This window comes from Notolepis coatsorum (assembly GCF_963971535.1).
Source record: "Notolepis coatsorum genome assembly, chromosome: 2".
NCBI lineage: Eukaryota > Metazoa > Chordata > Actinopteri > Aulopiformes > Paralepididae > Notolepis > Notolepis coatsorum.
Genome location: NC_140166.1, coordinates 181604110 through 181616221, shown reverse-complemented (window position 1 = coordinate 181616221; position 12112 = coordinate 181604110). Strand labels below are relative to the sequence as shown.

The window sequence follows — 12112 nt, the reverse complement described above, 5'->3', positions numbered from 1 at the left end:
CTTTTGCATTACATTTTGATGTGAGTGGCAGCATTTGCAATAGCCTTATAATTTATATAATATATATATATTTGGCCAGGTCTTGCTCGAAAAAGAGATATTTGATCTCAAGTGACTACCTGGTAAAATAAAGGATAACAAAAAGTTATTAAAAGGTTATTTAGCATATTTTTTGTTTGCGTCAGATTATTTGTAACATAATGGAGATGAACACTGGTTGGGGTCCCCTCCTAAGAATCCACCGACCACCGTAACCAAGCCTCTTCAACTCATTCAGAACGCAGACGCCCATCTGATCTCCAACCTACCAAAGTCAGCCCATGTTACCCCACTTCTTAGGGACTGCACTGGCTCCCCATCGCCGCACAAATCCGCTTCAAGGTCCTCGACCTGGCATATTGCGTGGCGAAGGGAATGCCTCCCGCCTACCTCCGGTTAATGGTCTCTAGTAATTACACACCCTCAAGACCCCTCCGCTCTACATCCTCTGGCCACCTCAGACCCACAGTCCCACTCCTATCCGAGCTCCGGGAGGGTCATCAAAGAGAAGCCGCCTATTCTCGGTTTTGAATTGATTGATTGAAAAGTTTATTAACAGATTGCAGAATGGGTACAGTACAGTACAGCTCAATACATACAATTGTTAAGGGGATGCAGACCAGAGAAAGACTTTCGACTTGTTTACATCAGGGTCCCCCATTTTCAATTCATCATAACATATATGACATACATGACATACAGATAGACAGTACTGCTACATCTATACATTTATGACATATCAGATTTGCAAATACAGTACTGTTTGTGATACAAAAGTGTCCAGAAAAGGAGTGTATATACATTTGGCATAGAAACTGTACATTGGAGGAGGTTGGTTGGGTGGGGTGGGGTTGGGTGGGTTGGGTGAGGGCTGTACATTGGAGGTGGGGGGGGGGGGGGGGGGGTTGGGAAGGGGACACACACACATTTTACACTGTACATTGGAATATTGACAAAGCCTTACTTGGTCATTTACTGTACAACTAGGTTAGGACATTTGTAGGGGCCAGTTTCGAATTGCAGTCTCACGTAGGTGTTTTTTGAGAGTGTTTTTGAAGGTGGGTAGTGATTCACATTCCTTTACAGCTTTAGGCAGGGCGTTCCACATTGATGTGGCATAATTGCGAAACGTGTTTAGTCCCTTGTTTGATCCGAATCTGGGTTTTACATGATTTGTGGAGCTCCCTCTGGTGTTGTGATCGTGGTATTCACTGACCTTTGGGAAGTATTTTGACATGTACATGGGTACCTTGGTCGCGTAGTGTATCTTGTAGACCAGGCCCATTGCAAGTTGCTGTACTCTGTCGTCTACTCTAAGCCATCCTAGGTTGTCAAAGTGGGCAGGGGTGAGGTGGGTTCTAGGAGTCAGGTCAAGTAGTAGTCTGACTAGCTTGTTTTGAGATGTTTGTAATTTGTTTTTTAGTGCCTTTGAGGTGCTTTGGTACCATGAGGTGCAAGCATAGTCGTAGTACCCTTGAATGAGTGCTCCTGCTAGAGTCTTCAGGGTATTCTTGTTTACCAGAGAGGAGATCCGGTACAAGAATCGCGTTCGTTGGTTGACTTTTTTTATTACATTGGATGCCATTTTGTCACAGGAAAGATTAGCCTCTAGGATGGAACCCAGGTAGGTAATTTCATCTTTCCTTGTGATAATATTGTCACCCACTGTAACCGAGAAGCCGTCGGTCTTGCTGAGTTTGTTATTTGAACCGAAGAGAATGGACTCTGTTTTGCCCATGTGTAATGATAGTTTGTTGTCGGCAAGCCATATGCAGATTTTGCCTAGTTCCGAGCTGAGGGCTTTTTCAACCTGTAACTTGTTCTTGTCAGAGACCAGCAGGGCTGAGTCGTCCGCAAACAGGAACAAGTTGCAGTCACAAGCTGACGACATGTCATTTGCATAAATTAGGAATAGTAGCGGTCCTAGTATGCTTCCTTGTGGAACACCACAGCTCACTGTGAGGGGGGGGGATAGTGTACCGTTTACTTCCACCATCTGTTCCCTCCCCTCCAGGTAGGATTGTATCCAGCTCACTGATAAACATCAAAACCAATTGCTTTTAGCTTGTCAATCAGAATGGTGTGATTGACAGTGTCGAAGGCCTTTTGTAGGTCCAGCATGACCATGCCGCAGTATTTGCCCGCGTCCACCTCTTGTTTGATGTGGTCGTTCAAGTAGAGAAGGCATGTGTCAGTGGAGTGGGATGTTCTGAAGCCAGATTGGAATTCGTAGATTAGATTTTTTTCCGCGAGGTACTTTTCGATCTGTTCGTATACTATTTTTTCCATGACTTTCGAGATGGATGTAAGGATAGAAACAGGGCGGTAGTTACCCGGGTCTAATTTGCTGCCCTTTTTGTGCAGGGGTGTTACTCTCGCAATTTTGAAGTCCTTGGGGACGTGTCCCTGTTTTATGGAGAGGTTTATTATGTGTGTGATGACTGGGGTGATGGCTGCTGCTGAGTCTCTGAGGAATTTGGAGGGGATGTTGTCATGGCCAGTGGCCTTGTTTGGTTGGAGGGCGCTCAGTTTTTTGAGTACCTCATCTGTAGTTACTATTTCCAGTTTGAAGTCGTCTTTGTGGACGCCTAGGTTCTTGTAGTATGCTACTATGTGTTCTACCCCATACTGCCCTGAGTGGGAGGGTAGTTTGTTTACCAGTGTTGTGGCTATGTTTGTGAAGAAAGTGTTTAAGTAATTGGCTACATCCAGCTTGTCTGTGATGAGCGTGTTGTCCGTCTTTATGTTTATGTTTGAGAACCTGGTTTTGAGTTTTTTACTGCAGCCTAGTTGATTGTTGAGTAATTTCCAAAGTTCACGTGGTTTATTTTTGTTTTCCTCGGTTTTGTCATTGATGAATTTTTTTTTGCAGTCCTCGCTCCACAATGGTGGAACGAACTTCCCACCACAGAAACCAGACCAATCTTTCTCCTTCAACTAAAAACACACTTCTTCAATTAATATCTGAAATGGATTTTTTTAATTAAAATTAAAAAACACTAACCTTCTTACTGTCTTATCCTATCATGCACTCTTCCTACTATACTGATATCTTTACTACTATGCACTCAACACTGCAGAACCGAAGTTTCAGCACTGTTTGATGAACATTGTTACTCAGCTATAAGAGTTGTACCCTTCCTGCTGACTTGTCGTACAGAACTTGAAAAATAAAGTGCCAGCTAAATGACTAAATGTAAATGTAAAATGATAGCTTTACATTTGACCATCAACACCACCCTGGATTAGTTTAAAGAAAAGCAAATCTCTGTTAACCCAATCAAAAGCCTCCTGGAAATCTATAAAGCAAGCATAAGTAGATTTTCCCTCCTGAATTCTTGCTTTAATAACTGTGGTTACTTTATATGATCAATACAGGCCATGTGCTTCCTGAATCCATTCTGCTCATCAGTAAGTAAGTCAGACATCTCCAAATACTGCAAGCCTGTTGTTGAGGATACATTAATATATTTTAGAGACTGTACTCATGAGATAGTAAGGGACCCTTGGATTAGTCTTGGCACATTTAGGGATTGGCTCAATAATAAACAATAACAGGCAATACCTTGGGATTTTAAAGAATGTCATTATCAGAATCAGAATTATAATCAGAAAAGTCTTTATTGCCAAGTAGTTTTCACATACAAGGAATTTGCTTTGATTGTTTTTGGTGCAACATTAACGGACAGACATTAACAGACAGATAATAAAATAATAAAATTAAAATAAGATAAAATCAATCAATCATAACCTTGACCAATAGACCACCCCTGTGCCTAAGATAAGATAAGATGTTCCTTTATTAATCCCCTTGGGGAAACGCAGGCGTCATAGGGGGAGGGGAGGTACAGGCAGGGAAATACAAATGACAATACAAATGAGAAAAAATAATAAGCATAAAAGATGAACAAATTTTTTTAAATAAAGGTGAGGGTCTGGTCAGCTGGATAGTTGAGACATGTATACGGTATAGATAATAATAACACAATGCACATTATTTACAGCCCCCCCTGTATCATATATATTCTATTTAAGCCAACCACATGTGCAAACCCACACATCAGACAAAAATGATAAATGTAGACAAAGTGCAATACCAAAAGGAGCTCTTTTGCCTAGAGGTCACTGTTTGATGACATTAGAGATTTTCCATTTATTATTGTGTCACTTCCTTTCTTTCTTTTCAATCATGACTCTGAATCCCTCTCAAACAGACTCTGACATATGTTGAAAGCCAGGTGCTCTTCAGCCTCTTCTTGTAGTAGAGATCTGTATCCTGATGATGTCTGAGAGAAATTAAGGGTCAGTTGGTCCTCTTCTGTTATGTCTATCTGAAGGGTAGACAGCCAGCCCAGGACTTTCTCAAAGTTGCTGGTTGACGGTCGTCTGTCCGGTAAAGAGCCAGCTGGAGATGATGCCGGGCTCTCTCCACTCACTGGAAAATAAACAAAACACAGATTGGCTCTTTGGGTCATGGTCCAGTTCGTTAAAGCAATAAGAAAGGCAAACTTTCAGGCGGCTGGGTGGCGCAGCGGACTAAGCGCTGGTCACCAACGCAAGAGACACTGGTATCGAATCCGGCTGTCAGCGTTGCCTCCGGCTTGGCCGGCCGTCATACTGGCTCGATTGGCAGAGTCAGCGGGAGATAAGCCGGTGGGTGTGTCCGGGTCGTTGTAAACAGCGACTCCTACAGTTCGGTCAGTGCGCCTGCACAGCGAGAGAAGGATCTGGAGGGAGATAGTGTGACCTTCCACACGTTACACTCTCCCAGTGAGAGTCCGCGCTGCCAGGTGAAAAGAAGTGGTGGGCTGGGTACACATGTGTCGGAGGAAGCATGTGATAGTTTCCGCCCTCCCAGACCGACGGTAGGGGGTAGAGTGCGCAACGACCAGGAAGGGGATTGGGAATTGGCATAACGACTAACATTGGGAGGGGAGAAAAACGGAAAAAGAAGGGGGGAAAAGATAATAATAAAAATAAAAAAAGGCAAACTTTCAAAGGCTAAATAGTGGATACAGATTATGGACACAAATGTCATTTTATATAATTTGAAATAATGGTTATTCGTAGTGGTAGATGATGATAACAGATTTTATACTTATATTTAATTGGAATAAATTGTTTGGCTTCATATATGGATTTTGGAAGCAAATTATTTCAAAATGAATTGACAGAGATCAGATTACAGATTACTTGATGTCAGCAATATGTGAAGGAGGGTCAGCAATATGTGCCGCATTACATTTTGAAAGCAACCATTGCAACTTTGTCTCTTTTACTTACTGCTTGGGGGATTGAATTCCCTGCTTTTCCGCAGTAGTTCTGTGGATCTCAGGATGTCCTTATCCAGTTTTTCAATTATTTGGTTTAATTTCCGCTGTATCTTCTCCTCTTTCGCCATCGCATCCTTCTTCACTAGGCCCAAACCTCTGGCTTTTACTTTTGTCTCCCCAACTATAAAAAGAGGACCAAAAACAAATTGAATAGCAGAGGTCCAATTTATGTATTGAAGAATAGTGTGTACATATGTCACGACCGAATACTCACAGGTTAATTTCTGTTTAGGGGTCTTATCACTTCCCCTGATCTCATCCTCCAGGTCAATGAGTGTTTGCTTGAACCCTGTCATTAGTTCCAGTTCTCTTCTCCTGTACTCCGATGCCACTTGAGGCTTCAACACCTCCTTGAACGCTCTCCTCGTGAACTTCTCCTCGATCCTCTCGTGGATGTCCTTCATGTCGGGGCTGAAAACCTGTCCGACGTTGCCTGCTACCATCTCTTCTATCTTCTCAAGCAGCTCTGTGACCTGGGTCACGTCATTCTTCTTTGTGTTGCTGAAGACATGGTATCTGTTCTCGCACTTCTCCACCAGCCACTTCAGAGAGTCTTCCTCTCTCTCTATGTGTCCCTCGATGGCTGTGTCCGCTAGCATGTCTCCGTAGGTGAACAGGACCAGCGTGTGCTTCCAGACGCTGTCATCGAACAGGCGAACGTGTTCCTCCAGAGCTCTCTGCTGTATCTTTTGGAACTTCATGTCTGAGGGAATGACCAGCAGAAGAGCATGTGCTCCTGGCAGGCAAAGAGACACACCTCTGACGATTTCTTTGTCCGTCTTCTCAGTACATAGTGAGGAATTCTTCCACCAGCCTGGGGTGTCGATCACCGTGACCAGTCTGCCAGCGACTTCCCCTTTCCCCTCTCCACAAGCGTCAGTCTCACGACCAAAGACTTCCTTGCGCAGGATGGTATTTCCTGTTGCACTTTTCCCAACTGTCTTTTGACCAAGCATCACTATTCTGATCTCCTGTAGCTTATTTCTGGACCCTGAGAAGAGAGAGAGACTATCTATCACTGCAAGTTTAGAAACAGTTTCACAGTGTTTCTACTAGTAAAAAAATAACTGCTAAAAAGAACATTTAAAATAAACACATGACCTGAAATCTTATGTCAAGCTTACCTTTGAGACCGTTTCTTTTAGTCTCAACTTGAGTTTGCCTCAGTTTTGCCCCTTCTTCCACTTTCTTGCGTTTCTCCTCAATGGCCAGGGACATCTTCTCATCTGGCACAAAATGGTTCCCAATGTTCCCGGCCACAATTTCACCGATCTTCTCCAGCATCTCTGTGACTTGCGTGCCGTCATCTGTGTTTTTGTTATCGATGACGTGGTATCTGTTACCACATTTGTCGACGAGCGATTGCAGAGCCTCTCCCTCCAATTCGATGTGCTCTTCGATGGTCTTCGTCCCCAGCCAGTCACCTCTGGTGAAAACCACCATGGTGTGTTTCCACACGTCTTCTCCGAGGACCTCCAGGTGTCCTTTCACGGCATCTCTGTCCTTTTTATTGAAAGATGCATCTGCGTCGATCACCAGCAGGAACACGTGTGGCCCGGGGGGACACAGGAACATGCCGCTCATCACTTCCTGTTTGATCAACTCTGAGGTGTTGGAGACTGAGTAGCCTTTCCACCAGCCTGGTGTGTCAACCAGGGTTACAGCGGTTTTGTCGACAAAACCCTCACGGACCACTGAGCGCACCGTTCTCTTCCCATCCTTCTGAAACTTCATTCCCAGGATGGTGTTCCCCATGGAGCTCTTGCCAACATCACGGCTTCCCAGGAGAACCATCCTGAGCTCAGGGATAGCCTTCAAGCCTTCTGTCATCAAATAAACAAAGCAGGAAAGGTTTGTTTACGTTTTTTCGTTTGTTGTTTTTTCATATTTCATACAAAAAGAAACAAACGAAATAGATATGTACATAATATAAACATACATATATAAAAAACACAAAAACTCACCTATAGCACACATCCCCCACCTTCCCCATATACCACAAAAAGGGACCACACTTAAAGGTTACCGTGCCCAAGGTCAGACTGAGAAGAAGGGAGCCATGGGATAGGTGCAGAATGGAGCGAGGGGAGAATCAGGGACTCTCCCCCATCCCATGCACACCTCACCCACAGGTTTTCACTAAACTGATGACATAAGTCTGTACCCAGTTTGCCATGTACCTGGAATTAGTGCTTTGAGCTGTTGTCTTTGTTCCTCTGCCTTCCTCTGTCTCTCTTTCGCTCTTGCAGCTGCTTCTCTTTGCTTGTCCTCAATGATACGAAGGGTGCGTTCGTCCGCTTCGTACCAGCTGCCCTTGTTGTCCCACACCATCTCGTCGATCTTCTCCAGCAGCTGCGTGACCTGAGCCGAGTTGCTTTTGTCCTTGTTAGCGAAGACGTGGTACCTGTTCCCACACCTCTGGACCAGCCACCTGAGTGCATCTCCCTCGCTCTCAATGTGCTGCTCGATGGTCTTCTCACCCAGGAGGTCCCCGCTGGTGAACAGCACCATGGTGTTTCTCCAGGCCCTCTCGCCCAGGAGTTTCATGTGTTCCTCCACGGGTCTCCTTTCCTCCACGTTGAACGCAGAGTCTATGGGAACGACCAGGAGAAAGGCGTGTGGCCCTGGGGGGCACTTGGACACGTTGAGCTTGAACCTCTGTTTGTCCGCTTCCGGGATCTCCATGAGGGACGGGGTGCCGCTCCACCCTGGGGCATCGACCACAACGAGATGCCTCCCCTCCACCTCATTGTGTCTGAGTTCAGACTGAGCGGTTCTGGTTCGGCCATACTCAAACCTATCCTTTCTCAGGATGGTATTTCCGGAAGAGCTCTTCCCAGACCAGCGTTCACCTATCAGAATAACCCTGACCTCTGGCAGAGGAACGCACCCCTGCTTACCTGTGAGGAACAAAAGAAAATGAAATATAGGTACAAGGGATGCATGGAATTTTTTTTTTAACTATTGTTAGTTCAGACACATGTCACATTAACCCTTACTGGGTTCTATAATTCCAACTGAATTCTGAGAAAATGTCCCAAGGAAACGGATTATGGGGAATGGTTTCTACTTTTGTCCATACACAATTTGTAAGTCGCTTTTGACTAAATGTAAATGCAAATAATAATAATAATAATAATAATAATAATAATAATAATAATAATAATAATAATAATAATAATAATAATAATAATAATGATAATAAACTGTATTCGTAAAGCACCTTTCATACAAGAATTGCAGCTCAAAGTGTTTCTCAGCAGTAAAAAAAAAAATACAGGCATAAAATGAGCACAAAATTGGCAGATCAAGAGCATAAAGTGCAAACGTAAAATAAGAATGAAATTAGCATAAACTAGCAGCAAACTGTACAAAGTCAAGGTAAGTCATAGAACATTAAATCACATAGTTTTTCATATTAGGATCTAACATCTTAAATAGGCCTCTTTGTTTACGGTTTGATTATTACTGATACACATAAAATAGACATATAAAATCATGAAATTGGCAGATACACAATGTCAGTCTTGAATTACTTTACAGATCAGTTCTGATTTACTTTACAGAACAATAACAATAAGTATGTCTATTAAAGTTGTATTCGTTTTTAGGCACAATAAATAATAAGAGCAGTAATTCGCAATTTTAAAATAGACAGTAATAAAAGAGTAAAATAGAATAGACAGTGTAAAATAGAATAGACAGTAAAATAATGCAATAGTGCAGTGCAATAAAATAGTTTTCATCTACACAGTACAACAATCACAGTCTAGATGCAATGAGTCCAAGCAGCAGAGTGTATTAAAAGGCTAAGGTGAAGAGGTAAGTTTTTAGCTTTTCTTTTTTTCTTTTTTTCTTTAGAGATTGCCTCCCTAATGTCCATAGGTAGGATGCTCCATAGCATTGGTGCATTTTCTTCTGGCTGTGGTTGGGAACCTTCAATAAACCACTAGTAATTCATAAAAAGCTGTATTGATTACTCCGAATCTGGATATAAAATCAGCTTGTCTGTTTAGTGTATTAAAAAGCTAAAGTGAAGAAATACATTTTTTGCTTGCATGCTTTTAAATATATTTAGCGTGTTAGCCTCCCTAATATCTAGGGTGTTCCATGGTTTTGGGGCGTAAATTGCCAATGGCTGCATCTCCAATCTTCTTTTGGCTGTACTTTCAGTAAGCTATAGCAGTGGATGATCGCAGTGTTCTGGAGGACAAGTAATTCACAAGAGAATTGTCCTTCAGTCCGCTCTCAAAGAGCACCTACGGGTGGCTGCAATTAGAAACTGGCCCCGGTAAATATACAAAACACCCGCCCACCCACCCAACCCCCTCCAATGTACAGTTTCTTCCCCTTCGAATTCAAATGTATATATATATTTTTTATGATATCTTTCTCTTAAACAGTACTGTATATTTGTATGTCATAAATGTCTTGATGAAACAGTACTGCATATCTGTATGTCATGTACTGTATGTCATAATGTCTTGATGAATTGAAAATGGGGGACCCTGATGTAAACAAGATGAAAGTATTTTTTTGGTCTGCATCCCCTTAACAATTGTTTGTATTGAGCCGTACTGTACCCATTCTGCAATCTGGAGACAGGATTCAGGTTCAGCTGGGTTTGCTTATTGTAGTAGACCTTCGGGGGAAGAGTGCATTCTACTTCTCTGTAGGTGTGTGCAAAGTGCACCGTTGGAATGATACCATCTTAGTGGGGAACTACACCTATTTTCAGAATTCATACAGTACATGCTATTCCTATGGTTAGACCAAAACTCTCTCCCAAATCCCAAAAGTAGAGCGGTAAAAACTCAAACTTGTGATGTCATCAAGTATAAACTCTGGAGCTGCTCCATATAGACAATGAATTGGGAGAGATGGTATAGATGACACTGAAAGCACCCAGGGGGATGTTTTGATTATATGTGTACATTTTCTGTTTCAGAACTGAGAACACTACCACAGAATAAAGATAATTTGGGTATAAAAACTTCAATGATATACGGTGGCAATGGAATGATATGGACCCTCTGGCTGCCAGTGCCAGTGGATATAATTATAATTAAAAGTATGAAAAGCATCTGTGAAGGAGGTACTTTTGGTGACTCACGTTGTTATGGAAACATGGAAATGAAAATAGAGTTCATAATGGTGTCCCTTGCTGCCAACAGGAGCCAGGAATCAGGTTCAGCTGGTTTCGCTTATTGTAAGGTAAGTAAGACATTTTGCTGCCATTTTGTAGGTTCAATGTTTACCAGTGGTGACTGTTGCATGTGAGCTACAGCAATATTACATTTCAAACCTGTATTATAAACAACACGAATTCTTCCATTTACAGTCAGGTCGTGTTTATATACAGAAATAAGCAATCACAAATAAATCATAAAATCACAAAGCATATAAAAACACAACAATAAGACAAAAGCAAGGGATAACAAATCAGCTAAAACACTTACAATTTGATTGACAAAGGTTGGAAATCAAGGTTTTAAACTGCAACAGATAGGATAATCTCAAACTTTCAGGACCGTTGGAGTTCATTCGATGTGCTAGTCATCGTGAAATGCAGATTTACCCTTTTCCGAGCAAACTCTGGGAACCTTAAGGACCAGCCAGTCACTAGAACGGGTTCTATAGTGAAATATAATTTCACTGTAACAGATATCCTTTTTGAAAAATGGCAGTACTACATCCTGGTCATCTACAAGGAAAGTATATGTTATATATACTCCTTGGTAAAAGCTTAAACTAATTTTCATTGAATATCATTTAAAATCTTTATTTTAACTTGTGAGACACTGAGGTTACCCTCATCTTTACAGCGATGGCGAGCTTACAAAACAAAGACACAGTTCATCAGCAAATGCATACATATACTGTAGGCACAATCTATAAGAATAAACATTAAAAATCAGCTAAGACAATTAGTTACAAGTCGACACACAGTGGTCGGAGATCATACTTTTATACAGACAGCAAAGAAGGAAGAACCTTCAGCTTCAGAGTCAGTTGGAGGGCATTCCATGTGTTGGAAGCATCAAAGGAAAAAGCTGTTTTACCTAGTTCAGAGCAAACTAGAGGAACCCTAAGCATTTTAACGTCCAAGATTCCATTCCAACAGTAAGAGGGAAGTTTACCAAGGGCTTTAAAAATAAACAATAATGACGAACATAAACTTCATGAATGTTGATGAACTCACGGTTGCTCGTCATTCTCTCTGTGTTAGTGGCTGTGGTCTCCCAGATCTCCGTAGGTATTTACCGTAGGTATCTCAGTCTTCGTGTTTCCTAGCGCCTATCACAGTAATGTGACTCCCTTCCGTGAGGTGCTATCGTCAAGAATCAGCATTCCACCAAACTGGTTTTCAAACACTGACGAGAAAGGACATGACTTTGGACTTGAAGCCTCATTATACTAGTGTGTGTGTGTGTGTGTGCGTGTGTGTGTGTGTGTGTGTGAAAGTGTGTGTGCGCAATGTGCGTGTGTGTGTGTACACTGTGAATGTGAGTGTGTCAGTGTGTGCGTGTGAATGTGAGTGTGAGTGTGTGTGTGTCTGTGTGTGTGTGTTTTGGGTCCACAAACATAAACATATTTAGGACCGCCAAAAGCCTAAGGCTGGCTCTGAACCTCAGTATTAAACTACAGATAAGATGTTACTATGAAGTGGATTAAATTGGAAAATGTATTTGAATAAGTATTTATTCCAAAGTAATGTACCACTACGTCATTTAACTTTT

The 12112-nt window shown here is 42.2% G+C and overlaps 1 protein-coding gene across 3 annotated transcripts; it reads right to left on the bottom strand.

Annotated features, from left to right (window-relative positions):
- Nucleotides 1-3641: 3641 nt before the first annotated feature.
- On the bottom strand, nt 3642-11801 carry LOC311224212 (GTPase IMAP family member 8-like). Of its 3 annotated transcripts, none has more exons than XM_084309104.1 (6): nt 11575-11801; nt 7553-8272; nt 6497-7192; nt 5587-6384; nt 5323-5493; nt 3642-4474 (listed from the first exon to the last, which is right to left on the bottom strand). In XM_084309104.1, the coding sequence occupies exons 1-6, from the start codon at nt 11585-11587 to the stop codon at nt 4227-4229; spliced, it is 2646 nt and encodes an 881-aa protein (XP_084165230.1). In that variant the 5' UTR covers nt 11588-11801; the 3' UTR covers nt 3642-4226. The 3 variants fall into 3 exon arrangements, with proteins under 3 accessions (XP_084165230.1, XP_084165229.1, XP_084165231.1); XM_084309103.1 differs by having other exon boundaries at nt 6497-7195; nt 11575-11797; XM_084309105.1 differs by having other exon boundaries at nt 5587-6363; nt 6497-7195; nt 11575-11792.
- Nucleotides 11802-12112: the final 311 nt, after the last annotated feature.

What these genes read in the sequence shown, in the direction of transcription:
- LOC311224212 (XM_084309103.1), bottom strand. An exon ending in GCTCAAAGCACTAATTCCAG is followed by an intron (nt 7,196 to 7,552) that starts GTACATGGCAAA and finishes ATTTGATGACAG; the next exon opens with AAGGCTTGAAGGCTATCCCT. An exon ending in GGAATTCAATCCCCCAAGCA is followed by an intron (nt 4,475 to 5,322) that starts GTAAGTAAAAGA and finishes TTTATTTTCCAG; the next exon opens with TGAGTGGAGAGAGCCCGGCA.